This window comes from Lemur catta, chromosome 11, assembly GCF_020740605.2.
Source record: "Lemur catta isolate mLemCat1 chromosome 11, mLemCat1.pri, whole genome shotgun sequence".
NCBI lineage: Eukaryota > Metazoa > Chordata > Mammalia > Primates > Lemuridae > Lemur > Lemur catta.
The window spans coordinates 6,136,704-6,156,256 of record NC_059138.1 but is presented as its reverse complement, the minus strand read 5'-3'; the positions used below and the strand labels follow the sequence as shown (position 1 = coordinate 6,156,256).

At 38.2% G+C, this 19,553-nt stretch overlaps 1 protein-coding gene across 1 annotated transcript in view; it reads left to right on the top strand.

Annotated features, from left to right (window-relative positions):
- Positions 1-19,553, top strand: part of ZNF398 (zinc finger protein 398) — a 34,155-nt gene that overhangs the window by 9,892 nt on the left and 4,710 nt on the right. The window contains exons 3-5 of the mRNA XM_045565094.1: positions 8,922-9,048; positions 9,590-9,703; positions 18,754-18,867. Of these exons, the coding sequence (XP_045421050.1) occupies positions 8,922-9,048; positions 9,590-9,703; positions 18,754-18,867 (355 nt within the window). The remainder of the gene's footprint in view (positions 1-8,921; positions 9,049-9,589; positions 9,704-18,753; positions 18,868-19,553) is intronic.

Genomic DNA, 19,553 nt, shown 5'->3' with positions numbered 1-19,553 from the left:
ATTCCATCCTGTCTCCAGCAGGTGGTTAAATTTCTTTAGAAATGAAGTTCCTGTTTCAGTTTTAGAGTAAGTGCCACTGCTACCTCACTCTGCCAGGGCTGATGGGAGAGGGCTGTTATTCTAAGGACAGGCCTTTAAACTGCAGTTTATAACCACTTTTTACTCCTACTCTGCCAGCTTTGAGCTTGGAATTTCTGTGGATTTCTTGGCTTCAATCCTCTCCTGTGCATAGGCAGAGATGCAGCTTCCTCACCCTATTTTAGACCTCAGCGTACTCTTATCCTCTGTCTTCCAATAATAATCTCATCACAAATTCTGATCTGGTGATGGCCTCTCCTCATTCTTTGTACTGTTATGGTTATAGTCTCCCCGATCTTATTTATAATGGAATTGGGGGGGGAAGTAAATGTGTATCTAATTTCAAATTTTGAACTGGAAGCCCATCCTGGTCCTTTATTTTTGTCACTATTTTATCATATGAATTTTTGTTGTAAGCTACTACAGATCTTTTTTTGTAGTGAAGTTAGATAAAAATAAACCCCTTATTGAGTTTACAAATTTACACTACTCAGCCTGATTTTAGGTGCTGAGCAAGATGTAAAGATGAGTAATTTATGGTTCTAGCCTGCAAGGAATAAAATTTTTAATTGGGGACACAAATGAAGGAATTAGGGAAAATAATCACTTAATAGTATTGTATAGACCTTAGAACCTTAAAGTATATGTTAAATTTATGAAGGTATGTTAAGAGCTATAAAATACCAGTAAGCTGTGATCTGATAAAATAAGTTAATATCTGGTGCAAACCACACAGAGTCTGGAAACTGGATTGGAGAATAAGAAAGTATTTACTCAACTTTGTGCAAGTTTGTCTTAGTTTTTTAGAATAAAGTTTCTCTAGAGTAAACAGCAATTTATCTGTCATCTGCAACAAGGCATGGATATTGCTAAGAACAGCCAGGTCCCCTGCTCTGATTCTATAAACATCAAATAACCGCTATAACCATAACTTTGTTTCCTGAGCAGATCAGCCTGGTGTCAGGCCAGGTGTAGCTCTAATAAAAATTAAAATTACATTCATCTTTAATTATTAAACTGTCTCTTGTCAGGTTGAATCTCCAAGGCCTGGATACCTCTGGGTGAACTGACAGCACTGGGTTTCTAAAGTGGAGGCCCAGCCCCTGGAGTAACTGGGGTGCAGGTCACTGACACAGCCATCTGCCTCTGCTGCAGAAGGTGGGGACCTCAGACAATGAGGGCCACCAGAATGACACCCAGGGTTACTCAAAGTTGGGTCAAGACACTCAAGTGCCATTGTCCCCACCACAATGTCCTCAGCCAAGAGATAGGGGCAGCTCATCTTACAATCCAGGCATGTAATTTAGATAAGGGGCTGGACCCACACAGAATTATAAAGACACTAGAGCGAAAGCATTAGTAGATGGAAACAAGACTTTAATCAAGTCCCTTCTTCTTCCATGAAGCCTTTCCTGTATCATTTTTTAAATTTCATAATCAAGTGTCAAGCAATTTTTTCCTTTTTTTTTTTCCAATATTAGTGAGTAATTAGAAAGTGGCTACTCTGGATGACGCTCTCTGAAGAGCTGGAGGATTTTTTTTTTTTTTTTTTTTTTTAAGAGACAGGGTCTTACTCAGTTGTCTGTTGCTCAGGCTGGAGTGGCAGTAGCATGATCATAGCTCACTGCAGCCTCAAACTCCTGGGCTCAAGTGACCCTCCTGCCTCAGCCTCCCCGGTACCTGGGACTACAGGCACATGCCACCATGCTGTGCTAATTTTTCTATTTTTTTATAGAAACAGAGTCTTGCTGTGTTGCCCAATCTGGTGTTGAAATCCTGGCCTCAAGCATTCCTCCTACCTCAGCCTCTCAAAGTGATGGGATTCCGGGCATGAGCTGCCTTTCCTGTTTCAGACAACACTGAGCTCCCTATTCTGTGAACACCCATTATACTTGTTCATTCAGCTGTCATTTGGTGAGCGCCTACGTGCGCTCAGAGTTGTGGTGTCTGGGTAGCATTAGCCTTCCCAAAGCCTCCCATCCTGTGGACTCTCCCTTGATGGTCTTGTCCACCACTCCCTTCCCACTGCAGCTGCAGTCAGGTCCTCACTGGCTCTTGCTTGGTCTCACTCAAAAGCCTTCTGACATATTCTACCACCCCTTGCCCCAGCAACAAAAACCATGATATAATTCTTATTAGATCAGCATTCTCAAGTCACAGCTAGAATCACATTACTCTTTTGCTCAGAATTCTTCAGCTCCCCGTTGCCAACTGAATAACATCCAAGCTCCTTTAGCCTGACCCAACCATAATGCCCACTATCTTTCTCACACCCCACTCTTCAGCCAAATTTGATGAATTGCTGTTTGTACACGCCCCATATTGTTTCCTATGTTGGTCACGTGACCTCCGTTTAGAATGTCTTCCCGATTTTAAAGGGCTAGTTCATAGTTGCCCCTCATAAAGGCTTCCCCAGTGTCCCACATCTAAAATAATTGTTCTCTGAATTCTTGCAGACTTTTAGCCTCACTTATCTGAAGACATATACTATTCTACCTTGTATTAGATTCCCTCAGCAGCCTGTAAGTCCAAGAGCAAGACCTCTGATTTATCCTTGTATCCCTCCATTGAACTGTGTACATGATAGGTACTCAAATATTTTTTCTATCAAAGAGGTTCTTAAAGTGTGTTCCACAGACCTTGAGGTGTCTGCAAAGACAAAATTATTTTTATAATAATGTCAAGACATTATTTACCTTTTTCTAGCTTCATGTTTATGTGAGGCAAGCTTTTCTTCATATACTCCAACCCAAACAATTTTATCTGTAACAATAGATAAAATACCGAAACAGGTATGAGAATCCAGCTGTTTTCTTTTTAGCCAAACATTAAAGAGATTTGCAAAAATGTAAAACAATGCCACTAATTTTTTTGCTTTGTAAAATATTTCCTATGAAAAATAACTATGTTAATATGTTTTTGAATTAATGCGTACTCTTTTAAAGTTCTTTTTTTCTAATATGGTAAATATTTTTTTTTTTTTTGAGACAGAGTCTCGCTCTCTTGCCCTGGCTAGAGTGCTGTGACGTCAGCCTAGCTCACAGCAACCTCAAACTCTTGGGCTTAAGCAATCCTTCTGCCTCAGCCTCCCGAGTAGCTGGGACTACCTACAGACATGCGCCACCATGCCCAGCTAATTTTTTCTATGTATATTTTTAGTTGTCTAGGTAATTTCTTTCTATTTTTTAGTACAGACAGGGTCTGGCTCTTGCTCAGGCTGGTCTCGAACTCCTGACCTTGAGCGATCCTCCTGCCTTGGCCTACCAGAGTGCTAGGATTACAGGTGTGAGCCACCACACCCAGCCTAATATGGTAAATATTGATATATAAATGATAAATCTTTGGGGTTGTCTATAATAAAGAGACTAAAAGTGTTTTGAGACCAAAAGGTTGGAGAACTGCTACAGTGGGATTACATTTCTTCCTCTAATGCTCCAATGTCATGGCCCCTGTATCCTTCAGTAAAGATATTCCTTATAACTCTCCTTTTCTACCAATTACCTTTATTATATTCTCCAGCTTTTCTAAGCTCTGAGCTACACTATTTGTCCTACTAATGTCTCTCTTTTCCCTAAGACTTCCTAGCGCTGTTCTTCCTCCATTTGTAATCTGGATTGATTGCTTTCTTAGCTTACTGCCAGCTCTTGTCCTGAAACTTCCCTTCACTTATTCCTTTATTGTACCCACTATTTCTTGAGTGCCTGGTATTCCTCTTTTTCACTCCTTTGTTTTGCTGAAGTATATCCTCAAGAGACTTCCTAAGAAAAGATGCATTGGAGGCACCTTTTTGAGTCTTTGCATGTTTGAAATGTCTTTAATTCTACATAGGATTGATATTTTAGCTAGTTTTAAATTTGATAAAAATACTTCTTTCTTAGAAATGTATTATCTTTTAGCATACAGTGTTGTTGATGATAGTCTGATTTTTGTTACTTTGTGGGGAAATTTCTGGAAGCTTCTGGAATTTTTTTTTTCTACTTAGTAATATGAAATGTCATAATGATGTGTCTAGATATGGACTTTTTTTTCATTTATTGTGCTGGGTGCTCAGTGTGCCTGGAGATGTGTATTCTGGAAAATTCTCTTTTGTTTCTTATTTTTAAAAGTACCTTCTGTTCTTTCATTTCCATTGTTCTCACTTTTTTTTTTTTTTTTTTTTTGAGACAGAATCTCACTTTGTCACCACTAGAGTGAGGTGGTGTCATCATAGCTCACTGCAACCTCAAACTCCTGGGTTCAAGGGATCCTCCTGCCTCAGCCTCCCAAGTAGCTGGGACTATGCTCAGCTAAATTTTCTATTTTTTGTAGAAGTGGGATCTCACTCAGGCTGGCCTCAAACTCCTGACCTCAAGTGATCCTCCTGCCTCGGTCTCCCAAAGTGCTACAAGCTGAGCCACCGTGTCTAGCCTCTGTTCTCACTTTCTGGAATTCTTACTAGTTAGATGTTGAACCTCCTAGATCAAATCTTTGTCTTTAGGTTTTTTTTCCTCTTATCTTTTTTTCATCTGTCTTTTCTGTATTCTGAGAGATTATCCTGACTTTATCCTGCAATCCACTTATCGAAAATTTTAATCTTGAAAAAAAAAGTACATGTATACATATATATATGTATATAGTCATGCATCACTTAACAATGGGGATACATTCTGAAAAATATATTATTAGGCAATTTTGTCATTGTGCAAACATCATAGTGTACTTACACAAACCTAGATGGCATAGTCTATTACTTACCTAGGCTGTATGGTATAGTCTATTTCTCCTAGGCTACAAACCTGTGCAGCATGTTACTATCCTGAATACTATAGGCAATTGTAACACAATGGTAAGTATTTGTGTATATAAATATATCTAAACAAAGAAAAGGTACAGTAAAATTATGATATAAAAGATCAAAAATGGTACACTTGTATAGGGTACTTATCATGAATGGAGCTTGCAGGACTGGAAGTCTCTCAGGGTGAGTCAGTGGGTGGTGAATGAATGTGAAGGCCTAAGACATTACTGTATTCTACCGTAGACTTTATAAACACTGTGCATTTAGGCTACACTAAATTTATTGAAAATCTTTTTCTTTTTCCAGTAAAAAATTAACCTTAATTACTGTAACTTTTTAACTTAAAAATTTTTTTTAACTTTTCAACTTTTTTATAACAACACTTACCTTAAAACACAAACACATTATACAGCTATACAAAAAATATTTTATTTAAATTCTTATTCTATAAGTTTTTTTCTACTTTTATTTTATTTTTAACTTTTTAAACTTTATTGTGAGCTGAGCACAGTGGCTTGCACCTGTAATCCTAGCTACTCAGGGGACTGAGACAGGAGGATTGTTTGCCAGGAGCTCAAGACCAGCCTGGATGGTGTAGTGAGACCCTGTCTTAAGAACAACAACAAAAAAACCAAAAAAATGTTATTGTTAAAAACTTAAAAACAAATGCACATGTTAGCCTAGGACCTATACAGGGTCCAGATAATCAACATCACCGTCTTCTACCTTCATATCATCCCACTGGAAGGTCTTCAGAGGCAATAACATGCATGGAGCTGTCATCTCCTATAATAACAATGCCTTCTTCTGGAATAACCTCTTGAAGGACTTGCCTGAAGCTGTTTTACAATTAATTTTTTTTAATAAGTAGGAGTACATTCTAAATAATGATAAAAATTACAGCAAACATATAAACCAGTAACATATTATCGTTATCGGGTATTATGTACCATACATAATTGTATGTGCAATACTTTTACGTTACTGGCAGTATAGTATGTTTGTTTACACTAGCATCACCACAAACGTGAGTAACACACTAGGACATCACTAGGCAATAGGAATTTTTCAGCTGCATTATAATCTTATAACACAAATGCATTGTACCGTTATAAAAATTTTCTTTATTGATATCCTTATTCAATATGCTTTTTGCTATTTTTAGATTTCTTTTTTAACTTCTTAAACTTTATGATGAGCTGAGTACTATGGTGCATGCCTGTAATCCCAGCTACTCAGGAGACTGAGGCGGGAGGATTGCTTGAGGCCAGGAGTTCCAGACCAGCCTGGATGATTTAGTGAGACCCTGTCTCAAAAAAAATCAAAACAAAACAAACTTTATTAAAAACTAAGACACAAATGCACACATTAGCCTAGGCCTACATATAGTCCAAATAATCAATATTATGTTAATATCGTGGTATATGCATTCTGTCCTTGACCCCAATGTTGTTATGCTATGAATGCCTGTATATTAGTTACAAGGAGACTCTTCTCTCATTGTACTTTTTCCATGGCATCCTGTTTTTTATTTTATGGGTATATTAGCCATAAATATGGGTGTATCTCACGTATTTATGGGTATAGTAATTAGATAAGTTTATTTTCTTTTTAAATTCTGTTCCCTAATTATTTCTGTTTTTTTTTTTTTTAAGGTCGTTTTTTCCCCTCCTTTTATTTTAGCTTTTCATGTTCATATCACAGGCTTTCTCTAAATGGTCATTGATACTTAGTAGTTCATATTCAAGAGTAAAACTATAATGCCAGCACTTTGGGAGACAGAGGTGGGAGGATCACTTCAGGCCAGAAGGTTGAGACCAGCCTGGGTAACACAGTAAGACCTTGTCTCTACAAAAAGAGTTTTTTAAAAGTTTGAAAAAATTAACTCTGTAGAAAGCTGCCAGGTAGGAGGAGAAAGAGCCAGCCATTATAGTAACTGAACTCCAGAATGAGGGCAGCTTTATATTAGGTGATAGTGTTCATACTGGGTACTTTGATTTTCACAGATAATTCTTGTATTTCTTTACAGAACTTTCCCAATTTTGCCTAGCTTTAGACCAATCTGTACTAAGAAGTGGGAAGAATTCTTTTTTACATATGGCCATTCCCTACCTGAAGCCTTGACTCCAACTAGGCAGAATACACAGTTTGTCCTCTGAATGCACACTTCAGTTTTTCTTGCTTAAATGTTTTTTTCATTCCTCTTAGTACTAGCCAAAGCCCCATCATAGTTCTGTTTCTAAAATGTCCGTGCCATTAATTTGCATATAGTCATATACCCCTTTTGGGTAGAAAGAATATTTTGATCATCTTTGGTGCTTAGCAAAAACCTTGTACATACTGGAGACTCAGAATGTTTTGTTATGTGAAGTAAAGACTGTTGCATTTGTACCTTTGTAACTGGTAGGCACTTAGTAAAGATTTATTGAATGAGGGGGTTAAGGGGAGTGGGCAGTAGGCTGAGGTAGTGTCTTGTTCCTGCACCCTTGAGGAAGCCCATCCACGGAGGAGGAGATGGGCTTTTCTCCAACACTGCCCTCTCTGCCTTTGGAGCTCTACCAGAGACCTTAGGTTTTCCCAGGGTTGGAAGCCTAAGGGGCCCCTTTGGTACCTCACCCCACCTCCACCTTGCTATATTGTGAACATATTTCTCAAATCAGAATTTGCTCACCAAAAAGAAGAATTTGCACATGTTTTATAAGAAAACTTAAAATATGAATTAGAGATTGCAGTACTGGACAAAGATGAACTACATAGCCAGTTGCTTAGTGTTGATCCCACAAGAGACAGCAAATGAGTGGAGGTACTTGTTCAAGAAAGTCCATTTCTTTCAGAAATGAAAATATTCAGAGGCTGAAGTAGCAAAATGTAAGGGCTAAAAAAGAATTCTGGTGCTCGGGTAGAAAATGTCAAAAGAATACAGGTGTGACAGCTCGCTGAGATACAGGCCATAGTCAGATCCCTGGAGGCTGAAAAAGTCAGCTAAACTGTAGGCCAAATGCTTGGGAAAAGAGCTACAATCAAGCAAAGAACAAAATACAAAATGAAAAATCTGACTTGAAACAGTAAATCAGTAGTTTTCAGATTCAAGTGACCTAACTTGCAGAGTCAGAGAGTGACTTCCACAATTCAAGCAAAATGCTCAAGGAAATGATGGAGAAGTTGAAACAGGAATGCCAAATTTTAGGAAGTCAAGCTGGAAAAGTGCAGCTAGAAGTTGAAGACATTGAAAGAGGAACAGACCAGTGTTTGGAAGAAAAGTATACATTTCATGAATGTATCACAGAGAAGAAATGTATGATCAAGCTAGACAGAAACTGCAGTGAGCTGCAATTGCCAAAAAAAAATTAAAGATGTCATCATGAAAACAAATTGAAGAGATTGCAGGAGAAAGTGGAAATTTCAGAAGCAAATAGAGAATTGGCAACAGAAAGCCAGTTATTAAATAGACAAAGTGTTCCATTTGAAGAATATGCAAAACTTCAAAAAAGACTAAAGGATGTACAGAGAAGACATAATGAATTTTGAAGTTTAATTTTGGTTCCTAACATTTGTCCAACATCAATTCTGTTAGCTTTCAGTCATCAACCATGGAATTATCCTTTCCTCATATGCGGGAGTAATAGCATCAAAGGGAACCAACTCTTTACCTGGCAAAAGACTAGAAGAACTAGAAACAATACAAAGCAAAAAAATAGAGGAAATTGGATCTCCTAGGGAATGATGTTCTTGAAGAAAAGGCAGTTCCAAAGGGGTGAAATCAGAGACGCAATAAAGCTTAAAGTTTTAAAATATGTAGCATTTAGATACTTTATTACTGTTTGCTAAAACACCTGAATGTGCTTCAAGGAAAGGTACCAGCTACATGCTGTATTGCATGAGTGATATTAGGATCATACTAATGACAAGTGGAACATTAAAATAACAGTTTTAGAGATATTTAGAATACTCATTGAAAATCTTTTGAAATGTAAAAAAATAATAAAAGGCACTAGTTAGGGGGAAAAGATTTATTGAATGACTGAGTTGCAATGGGAGGGACTAATCCATGTGATTGTAATTTTAGGTGCCTGTGGCATTTGATGATGTCTCCATCTACTTTTCCACTCCAGAGTGGGAAAAATTAGAAGAATGGCAAAAGGAACTTTACAAGAATATCATGAAGGGCAACTACGAGTCTCTCGTCTCCATGGGTGAGGCTGAGTGTTGGCACCTTTTGAATGAGATGACAGCTGCTCCAAGAGGGCTTAGAACAGTCCCTTTTCCTCCAGTGTCTTCATTTTCTCTGTCCTCAGCTCAGATTCTGGTTCCAAGGCAAAGATGACCAATTCTCACTTGCTAAATGGAAATCATCATCTCTCCTTTTGTCAAATTATAGGACAGAGAGTGAAGTTCAGGGTTATGAGTGTGTCAGCTGATGGCATCCATGGGTATCCTTCACTTTGAGAGGAGCTTGACTTCTCCCCCTTGAGGCACACTGTGACTCAAGGAGTGGGTAGGCAGTGCTCACTTGGCACATGTGCTTTCCCCATACATTACATTTCCTCTTACCTGCTTTCCTGAATAGATATCCGTAGTTGCAGGTGGATGGATGGGAAGAAGTGATATGGGATCTAAAAGAAATTCCCTGGGACTGTGGACCTCAAAGCTTCAGGTCAGCCTTGATGGCAATTAGTTGTCATCCTCAGTTATTTCTTTGTCATATACACTCTCCCTTTTTCTTTCTTTTCCTAGATTATGCTATGAATCAACCTGATGTCTTATCACAGATTCAACCAGAAGGAGAACAAAATACAGAGGACCAGGCAGGGCCAGAGGAAAGTGAGATTCCCACAGACCCCAGTGAAGGTAAGTGGGAGAAGAGATTATCCACTGCTCATCTCCCTTTCCTGGTCAGAGAAGGTGGCTCAGAGAAGCAGAGGCTTCTAGAGCGATTCGGTGCTAAAGCAACTAAACTTTGGATCATTAGGCATCTAAAAGAATGAGGGAGCTAAGATATACCTTGTCCAATGCCTTCACCCATCAGCCAATACCACACATCTAAGGGTGGTTAATTGCACTTCCCAACAAAAGTACTGAGACCTAGCTATTTAGTAAAATAAACATGTCCTTACATGGTAAAGGAAGCAGTCACACCCATCTGGAGTGAAGTGGCTTGAGGGAATATACGCATGATCCTTCAGGAGTGCTGAAGGGACTAGGCATCTGCATAGTTCTTCCAAGGTGTGTGGAACCAGTGGACTCTGAGGACATCCACCTGGGCATCGTGGATTTTGCCAGGTCTGGGGAGCCAGCCATCACTGACTCTTCCTAACTTTTTGATTGGCAACTGCTTGATATTGTGTGGGAAAGACTGCTAGCCCAAGTCCAGTTGTATTGTTTCTCTCATGTCCCACCTTTGTTGTCTGAAAATTCTCATACACTTTTTTTCTCTGTTGGCTAGAAGCTCACAAAAGACTTATCCTCCATACATCTCTCCTAAATGAACTTCTCTTACAACCCACCCCCTGTCCCATATACACTGTTACCTTTTTTCTAACATTTTATTATGAAAATTTTCAACTAGAAAAGTTGAAATATTAATATTTTTTTACTGAACACCTAGATATCCAGCACCTAGATTCCACCACTGACATTATACCATCCTTCCTCATCATGCATGGATCCATCCATCAGCCTACTCTGTTTTCAATGCATTTCAAAATCAGTAGAGGTATCTGTACATTTCTCTCTAAATAGTTCAGCATGAATATCATTAACCTAGAGTTCAATATTTTTTTAGATAAATTTTATATACAATGAAATGCTTAAGTCTTAATTGTGCGTTCTCTGAGTTTTGAGCAATACATACATCTGTCACACATGTATTATTTTTAAGAATGTGGATGATTGCATTTAAGCAATATAACAGGTTGAATTTGATTAATGTGTATATCATAGATATAAGTAATGAGATTAAAATATCGCCATAAAGATGAGTGACTTGATTACAGAATGATTTATTATGGGGAATATCTCATTGGTTTACATTATTAGTTACCTGACATACCCCTCAGCAAGTATAAATGACGATATCATTTTCTTTTTAGGATGGGTAAAAAAGATATAAGTAATTTGGTTGTATAATGATGCATCAGATTTTCATTTAGCTGCTATTTTATCAATTTATTTTTACCTTAAGTTTTAAAACTCCATTTCTGGGTAGTCAACCTATATATTATACTTAAATATACTTAAAAAATATATTTTTACTGAAAATTAACAATGTAAGTGTTTGATTTATTTAATACTCTGGTTTTATTTGTTATAGTTTTACCTTGCATTGGGTGATTATCAATCTAGGTATTTACCAGAACTTGAGAATGGGATTCATATAACATGGGCTGATCAATATGTAGCATTTAAAAAAAAAACGAAACTATATGTGTCTGTCCTTTAGTACCTTTATATTTTCCCCTTTTAGGTTTAATTATATATTCATGACTTTTTTATTTTCTTCTTTTTTTTGAGACAGAGTCATGCTCTGTCATCAGGGCTAGAGTGCAGTGGCATCATCATAGCTCACTGCAATCTCTGGCTCCTGGGCTCAAGCCATCCTCCTGACTCAGCCTCCCGAGTAGCTGGGACTACAGGCATGCACCATCACACCTGGCTCATTTTTTCTATTTTTAGTAGAAACGGGATCTCACTCTTGCTGAGAACCAGTTATTTAATAAAATAAATATTTACTTAGTTCTATGGCTCTTAAATGGCCAGAGAAACTTTTAGACTTGTAGCATTGTCATTCAAAAAAGAAGGATTAGCTTCTTGGGGTTTCTCAAGTTCAGTGAATATATACTTACCCAGTGGACTGTAGTAACAACTGCTTATACTTCTGGAGAACCAGCCTATTACTTTTTTAGCTCTCCATAGCTTTTATGGTTAACTAATAGTGTAACAAAAGACTGGAAAAATTCCAAATGCCCATCAGTTGAGAACTCTTAAATAAACAATGTTACAGTACAACTATAAAAAAGAATGAGAAAGATCTCCAGAATATTCTTGTTAAGTGAAAAATCAAAGTATAGAATAATTTGTATGTTAAAGAGGGGAAATATGAACACACACACACACACACACTAGCCCTTTACACACACACACACACACACACACACAAGCCCTTTCCATGGTTTCAATTACCCATGGTCAACTGCGGTCCAAAAATATTAAGTGGAGGCTGAGTGAGGTGGCTCATGCCTGTAATCCTAGCACTTCGGAGACAGAGACAGGAGGATTGTTTGAGGCCAGGAGTTTGAAACTAGTCTGAGTAACATATCAAGACCCTGTCTCTACAAAAAATAGAAAAATTAGCCAGACACGGTGGCACATGCCAGTCCCAGTTACTTGGGAGGCTGAGGCAGGAGGATCACTTAAGCCTGGGAGTTTGAGGTTGCAGATTATGCCACTGCAGTCTAGCCCCGCGACAGAGTGAGACCTGTCTCAAAAAACAAAAGCAAACAAGGCCGGGTCTCACACCTGTAATCCTAGCACTCTGGGAGGCCAAGGTGGGTAGATCGTTCAAGGTCAGGAGTACGAGACCAGCCTGAGCGAGACCCCGTCTCTACTAAAAATAGAAAGAAATTATTTGGCCAACTAAAATATATATAGAAAAAAAAATTAGCTGGGCATGGTGGCGCATGCCTGTAGTCCCAGCTACTGGGGAGGCTGAGGCAGTAGGATCGCTTAAGCCCAGGAGTTTGAGGTTGCTGTGAGCTAGGCTGACGCCATGGCACTCACTCTAGCCTGGGCAACAAAGCGAGACTCTGTCTCAAAAAAAAAACAAACAAACTAAAATATTAAATGGGAAATTCCAGAAATAATTCATAAGTTTTAAATTGCATTTTCTGAGCAGTGTGATGAAATCTTGCACTACCCTGCTTCTTCCCACCTGGGACTCAGTCATCCCTTTGTCCAGCGAATCCACACTGTGTACCCTACTTGCCTGTTAGTCACCTAGTAGCCATCTCTACTGTGGTGGTATAACAGTGCTTGTGTTCAAGAAACCCCTATTTTACTAAATAATGTCTCCAAAGTGTAAGAGTAGTGATGGTGGCAATTTGGATATGCCAAAGAGAAGCCATAAAGTGCTTCCTTTAAGTGAAAAGGTGAAATGTTTTAATAAGGAAGGAAAGTTGTATGCTGAGGTTGTTAAGATCTACAATAAGAATGAATGAATCTTATGTCTATGAAATTGTGAAGAAAGAAAAAGAAATTTGTGCTAGTTTTGCTGTCCCACCTCAAACTATAAAAGTTACGCCACAGTGTTTGATAAGTACTTAAGATGGAACTGGCATTAAAGGACAGTATAGCCAGGCACTGTGGCTCACGCCTGTAATCCCAACACCTGGGGAAGCTGAAGCGGGAGGATCGCTTGAGGCCAGGAGTTTGAGACCAGCCTGGGTAACAGTGAGACCCTGCCTCTCCAAAAAAAAAGGGCAGGTGCAGGCATACTTCAGGGATAACTCGGGTTCAGTTCCAGACTACCACAATAAAGTGAGTATTGCAATAAAGTGAATTACACAATTTTTTTTTGTTTCCCAGTGCATATAAGATGTATGTTTACACAATAGTCTATTAAGTGCAATAGCATTATGTCTAAAAAAACAATGTACATACCTTAATTAAAATACTTTATTGTTAAAAAATGCTAATGATCACTTGAGCCTTCAGTGAGTCATAATCTTTTTGCTGGTGGAGGTTCCTGCCTTGACATTAATGGCTGCTGACTGATCAGGGTGATAGTTGCTGAAGGTTAAAGTGGCCATGGAAATTCTTTTTTTTTTTTTGAGACAGAGTCTTGCTCTGTTGCCTGGGCTAGAGTGCCATGGCGTCAAGCTCCCAGAAGGAAATTCTTAACATTAGACAACAATGAAGTTTGCCACATCGATTGACTCTTTCTTTCACAAAAGATTTCCTTATAGCATGTGATGCTGTTGGATTACATTTTACCCACAATAGAACTTCTGTCAGAATTGGAATCAGTCCTCTCAAACCTTGCTGCTGCTATATCAACTAGGTTTATGTGATATTCTAAATCTTTGCTGTCATTTTAACAGTGTTCACAGCATCTTCACCAGGAGTAGATTCCATCTCAAGAAACCACTTTCTTTGCTCATCCATAACAAGCAACTCCTCATCTGTTCAAGTTTTATCATGAGATTCAGTCACATTTTCAGGCTCCACTTCTAATTCTAGTTCTTTTACTATTTTCACCACATCTGTAGGGACTTCCTTCACTAAAGTACTGAACCTCTCAAAGTCCTCCATGAGAGTTGGAATCAACTTTTTCCAAACTTCTGTTAATGTTGCCATTTTGACCTCCTCCCATGAATCATGAAAGTTCTTAATGAATCCTGTCCAGAAAGTTTTCGATTTACTTTGTCCAGGTCCATCAGAGGAATCAGTGTCTATGGCAGCTACAGCCTTACGAAATGAATTTCTTAAATAATAAGACTTGAAAGTCAAAATTACTCCTTGATCCCTAGGCTACAGGGTGGATGTTGTGTTAGCAGGCATGAAAACAACATTAATCTCCTTGTACATCTCCATCAGAGCTCTTGGGTGACCGGGTGCATTGTCAATGAGCAGTAATATTTTGAAAGGAATATTTTTTTCTGAGCAGGTCTCAACAATAGGCTTAAAATATTCAGTAAACCATGCTGTAAACAAATGTGCTGTCATTAGGCTTTGTTTTCTTTTCTTTTTTTTTTTTTTTTGTTGAGACACAGTCTCACTCTGTTGCCCGGGCTACAGTGAGTCCGTGGTGTCAGCCTAGCTCACAGCAACCTCAAACTCCTGGGCTTAAGCGATCCTACTGCCTCAGCCTCCCGAGTAGCTGGGACTACAGGCATGTGCCACCATGCCTGGCTAATTTTTTTTTTTTTGTATATATATTTTTAGTTGGCCAGATAATTTGTTTCTATTTTTAGTAGAGATGGGGTCTCGCTTTTGCTCAGGCTGGTCTCGAACTCCCGACCTCGAGCGATCCTCCCGCCTCGGCCTCCCAGAGTGCTAGGATTACAGGCGTGAGCCACCACACCCGGCCTGCTTTGTTTTCTTTATAGAGCACAGGCAGAGTAGATTCAGCATAATTCTTAAGAACCCTAGGGTTTTCAGAATGGTAAATGAGCATTGGCCTCAAGTTAGTCACCAGCTACATCAGCCCCTAACAAGAAAGTCAGTCTGTCCTTTGAAGCTTTAAATCCAGGCTTCTCCTCTCTAGCTTGAAAGTCCTAGATGGCATCTTCTTCTAAGAGAAAGCTGGGTCATCAATGTTGAAAATCTGTTGTTTAGCGCAGCCACCTTCATCAGTGATCTTAGCTGATCTTCTGGATCACTTGCTGCAGCTTCTACATGAGCACTTGGGGCTTCACCTTGCACTTTTATGTTATAAAGATGGCTTCTTTCCTTAAACCTCATGAACCAACTTCTGCTAGCTTCAAACTTCCATAGCTTCCTCACCTCTCTCAGCCTTCACAGAATTGAAGAGAGTTGGGGCCTTGTTCTAGTTTAGACTTTGGCTCTAGGAAGTGTTATGTCTGGTTTGACCTTCTGTCTAGACTACTAAAACATTCTCCATATCAGCAGTAAGGCTGTTATATTTCTTACAATTGCTGTGTTCACTGGCACAGCACTTTTAATTTCCTTCACGAACTTTTCCTTTGCATTCACAACTTGGCTAACTTTGGTACAAGAGGTCTCGCTTTTGGCCTCTCAGCTTTTGACGTGCCTTCTTCACTAAGCTTCATCATTTGTAGCTTTTGATTAAAAGTGAGAGATTTGCTACTCTTTCTTTCACTTGAACACTTAGAGGCCATTGTACAGTTATTAATTGGCCTAATTTCAATATTGGGCTGAAGAGAGGGAGAGAAACAAAGGAATGGCAGGTCCGTGGACCAATCAGAAAGACACATACAATGTTTATTAATTAAGTCCACTGTCTTAAATGTCTGTGTTTAGTGGTGCCTCAATAAATTACAGTAGTTACATCAATGATCACTGATCACAGATCACTATTACATATATAATAATGAAAAAGTTTGAATTATTGCAAGAATTACCAACATGTGACACAGAAACACAAAGTGAGCACATGCTGTTAGAAAAATGGTATCAATAAAACAACTTGACGCAAAGCTGCCGGAAACCTTCAATTTGTTAAACACAGACACACACACACACACACACACACACACACACACACACACACACACACACACACACACACACACAACACAATATCTGCAAAGTACAATAAATTGAGGTATGCACGGGTACATAGGGCTCAGTAGTGTCTGTGGTTCCAGGCATTCAATGGGAGGCATAGAACATATCCCCATGATAAGGGAGGACTAATGTATTTATTTATATATTTACGAAGAAACAGTAGAAGATTAAAACAAAAACCAATAAGAATGGCTGCCTATACAAGGAGGGGGGAATAGAGATGTAAGCTAGACCTCTCTGAATATACCTTATTTTATAATTTTGATTTTAGAACCCTGTAAATATTTTGCACAATTTTAAAAAAACATTTTAAAAAACACGTACTGAAACAATTAAACCTAACTGTGTATCAGGTTGGTGACAAATATGTACAGAAGATTTATTTCAAATAACCTGAAAACATATTTTAACTGTATGTTCCTAGAGGGATAGTTCCTAAAGACTAAAACGTGAGAAAAATCTTTCTTAATTTTGCAAATAATTTGGTATCATTTTGAAACATATTTTCAGATAAAGCAAAGATTATGTTAATGTCATTAGTAACCAAGATTTTCAGGATAAGAGAGAAAAGATACAAAAAGTAAAAGGATTTTATTTAAACTCTATAATCTTAAATATGAGTCAGAAATATTGACAGTTTTCTTTTTCTACAAATTATGTATTTTACAGCTTTATCCATTGAAAAGACCTAGAAGCAATGATAACTGATTAGCAATTAGCAGCCTTGTCTTAAATCTTATTTCTCAGAAAGATCACTGATTGTGAGCCTAGAGCAGGAAATGTGCAAAGTGTGTGGGACGGTTTGTCATACCAGAAATGGAGGAAAGTAGATGTTTGGGATTGTGCAAAAAGGACATAGAGCCAATCTGCAGGGGTTCCCACTGGACAAAGAGGAGACAATTTCAACATTAAAATGAATAATGACTGCAATGGATCGAAACTAATTAAATACTATGACATTCTGTGAATTGATAATGACAACAAAAAGTCAAAACCACTTGAATCACATTTGGAGGTTTCTAGAGCACTAACTCATTATTCAGAACATTGTTAAAGAGAAGCATGTAAGTGTTTTAAAAGTCATTTAGGTATGTGTGTGTATATGTGTGTGGAAGAGAACAAAGATAAGGTTGGACTATGTTTAATGTACTTCAGCTTTGCTTATAGGTCAAAGTAGGAAGTTTGAAAGGCAATGTCACATCTGCTAAAATCTGTATTTTTCCCAGTTTCTCCACATAATCTGACAGTCTTTTGGACTTCATTTAGTGTGCTTTGGGCACACCTTTAGATTTCAGTGATCTCTAACTGACTTAAAAGGCATTGGACAAAACAGTGAGTTCTGTTCATTTTCTAGGAATAAAAACCGTAACCTGCCAGCAAGCCCCTTTTTGAGAAATAACTATAGAATGGTTGAATTTGCTCTCTAGACCTTGCTAACTTGTCCTTTTAGACCAAAAGAAGCCAGATGGGCCTAGGCTGGGATAGCAAGCACAGCTGTGTCTGTACTGACCAGATGAGGCATGTTGTGTGCAAAGCCTCTGGAGACTGTGTGTTTTCATTCAGAAAGAATCCCTGAGACCTGCAGAACTTGCACATACTGTTCTTCACTCTCCCAGCATTCAAGAAACAGTGACCTGTATCGTTTAATAGTCAATGGTAATATGATCTCTTGGAAAGAGCCCAGAATTGGGAATCTGAAAGTATGTTTCTAGGGAGTCAGATTCTGTGTTTATTCTGACCTAACTTTGTAATTCTGGAAGTTTGTGTGCTTTTTAATTAACATTAAAAGTTTTTTTTTAGTCAGTCTTGTTTTTCTTTTTTCTGGTGTATTATTTTAAAGCAAATCTTTGATAATACAGGGTTTCACTGTAAATAGTTCCTTATTGACAATATGTTTAACCTCTGTAGGCCTCTCTACTGAGAGAATATATTTCCTGCTTCATTATTTCATAAACAAGCTGTGAGAGAATAAAGTGGAAATATTTTAAATGTAAGAATGCAAATGAAACTAAAGATACTGTTGCTTCTAGATTATTTCAGGGTATCATCTCCAAAATTAAAATTGTGATATGTCAAGTCACTGCACTCCAGCCTGGGTGACAGGGCGAGACCCTATCTCTTTTTTAAAAAAAAAAAAAAAAAAAGTGATTTGTTTTTAAATGGGCACACTGAAAATAGAAAATCAAGCTGATTATATTACAGAAAAACACATAAATTTGGTTTTATATGGAACTGGTTCTTTAGAGTTTTTATGCATTTTTAAAAATGCTGGTTCAGATTTGTTGTTAGTTAGAAATAAATATTTGGTGCCAGGAACGTTGGCTCACGCCTATAATCCCAGCATTTTAGGAGGCCAAGGCAGGAAGATAGCTTGAGGCCAAGAGTTCAAGACCAGCCTCGACAACATAAGTGAGATCCTGTCTCTACTTAATAAATAAATAAATAAACAAACAAATAAATTTAAAAAATATATATATGTGTGTGTGTGTGTGTGTGTGTGTGTGTGTGTGTGTGTGTGTGTGTATACATATATATATATTTGGGCTAAATGTAATGTTCAGTAAACCAACATGATTATTTCACCTTCTTATTCAAGCTCCTAAAGACCATTCTCTTTTTTCCCCTACAAATAGAGCCTGGTATTTCAACATCAGATATTCTGTCTTGGATTAAACAAGAGGAAGAACCTCAGGTTGGGGCCCCACAGGAGTCCAAGGAGTGTGACATATACAAGACCACCTATCCTGGTGAGTAAGATGTCAAAGAGGTTCACGTCAGATCCAGCTCGTGCCAGGACTGACTGAAGAAGCAGCAGATGAAATGAGGTTGTAGAGGCAAGGTTGTGAGAGAAGCATGACATGCTCAAAAAAGCTAGATATGAAACCAGAAGATCACTAAGGTAACTTCTGAGTGAGGAAATACACTCTTACGTACAAATTAGAATTGTCAGAGGAAGAAAAATAAGTACAAACAAAATGGACCAAAAGTATGAGGGTGGGGAAAGACAGAAGAACATTTGATGATAATGTAGAAAGGGTAGAACAAAAATAGAGAGTGGGTGGGGGGGACAAGCAAGGGAGACAGAAATGCCATTAGAGAGGTGCACATGGGATGTTCGGAAGAGCTCTCCCTCAGGGAAAGGAAAAACGATGACGGAGAAGAAACAGAATTATCTTCCTTTTAAGATGTTTAGTGCCATCTATATTTTGCCATTTGATTTATAGAAGAGATTCTCAAGGTCAGAAGGGACCCAGTTTTTTTTTTTAGTATCGTCTATGCCCTGTGTGTTTTTTCAACTGGGAAATGCAAATGAAAAATAAGACAGTTTCTGTTCTTGGAAAAACTTACACTGGGGACACACACATCAATACTAAGCATGCTTGTTGTTAAATGTCAAGGGTGAGTGGGATGGGTGCTTATATAAAAGAAATGA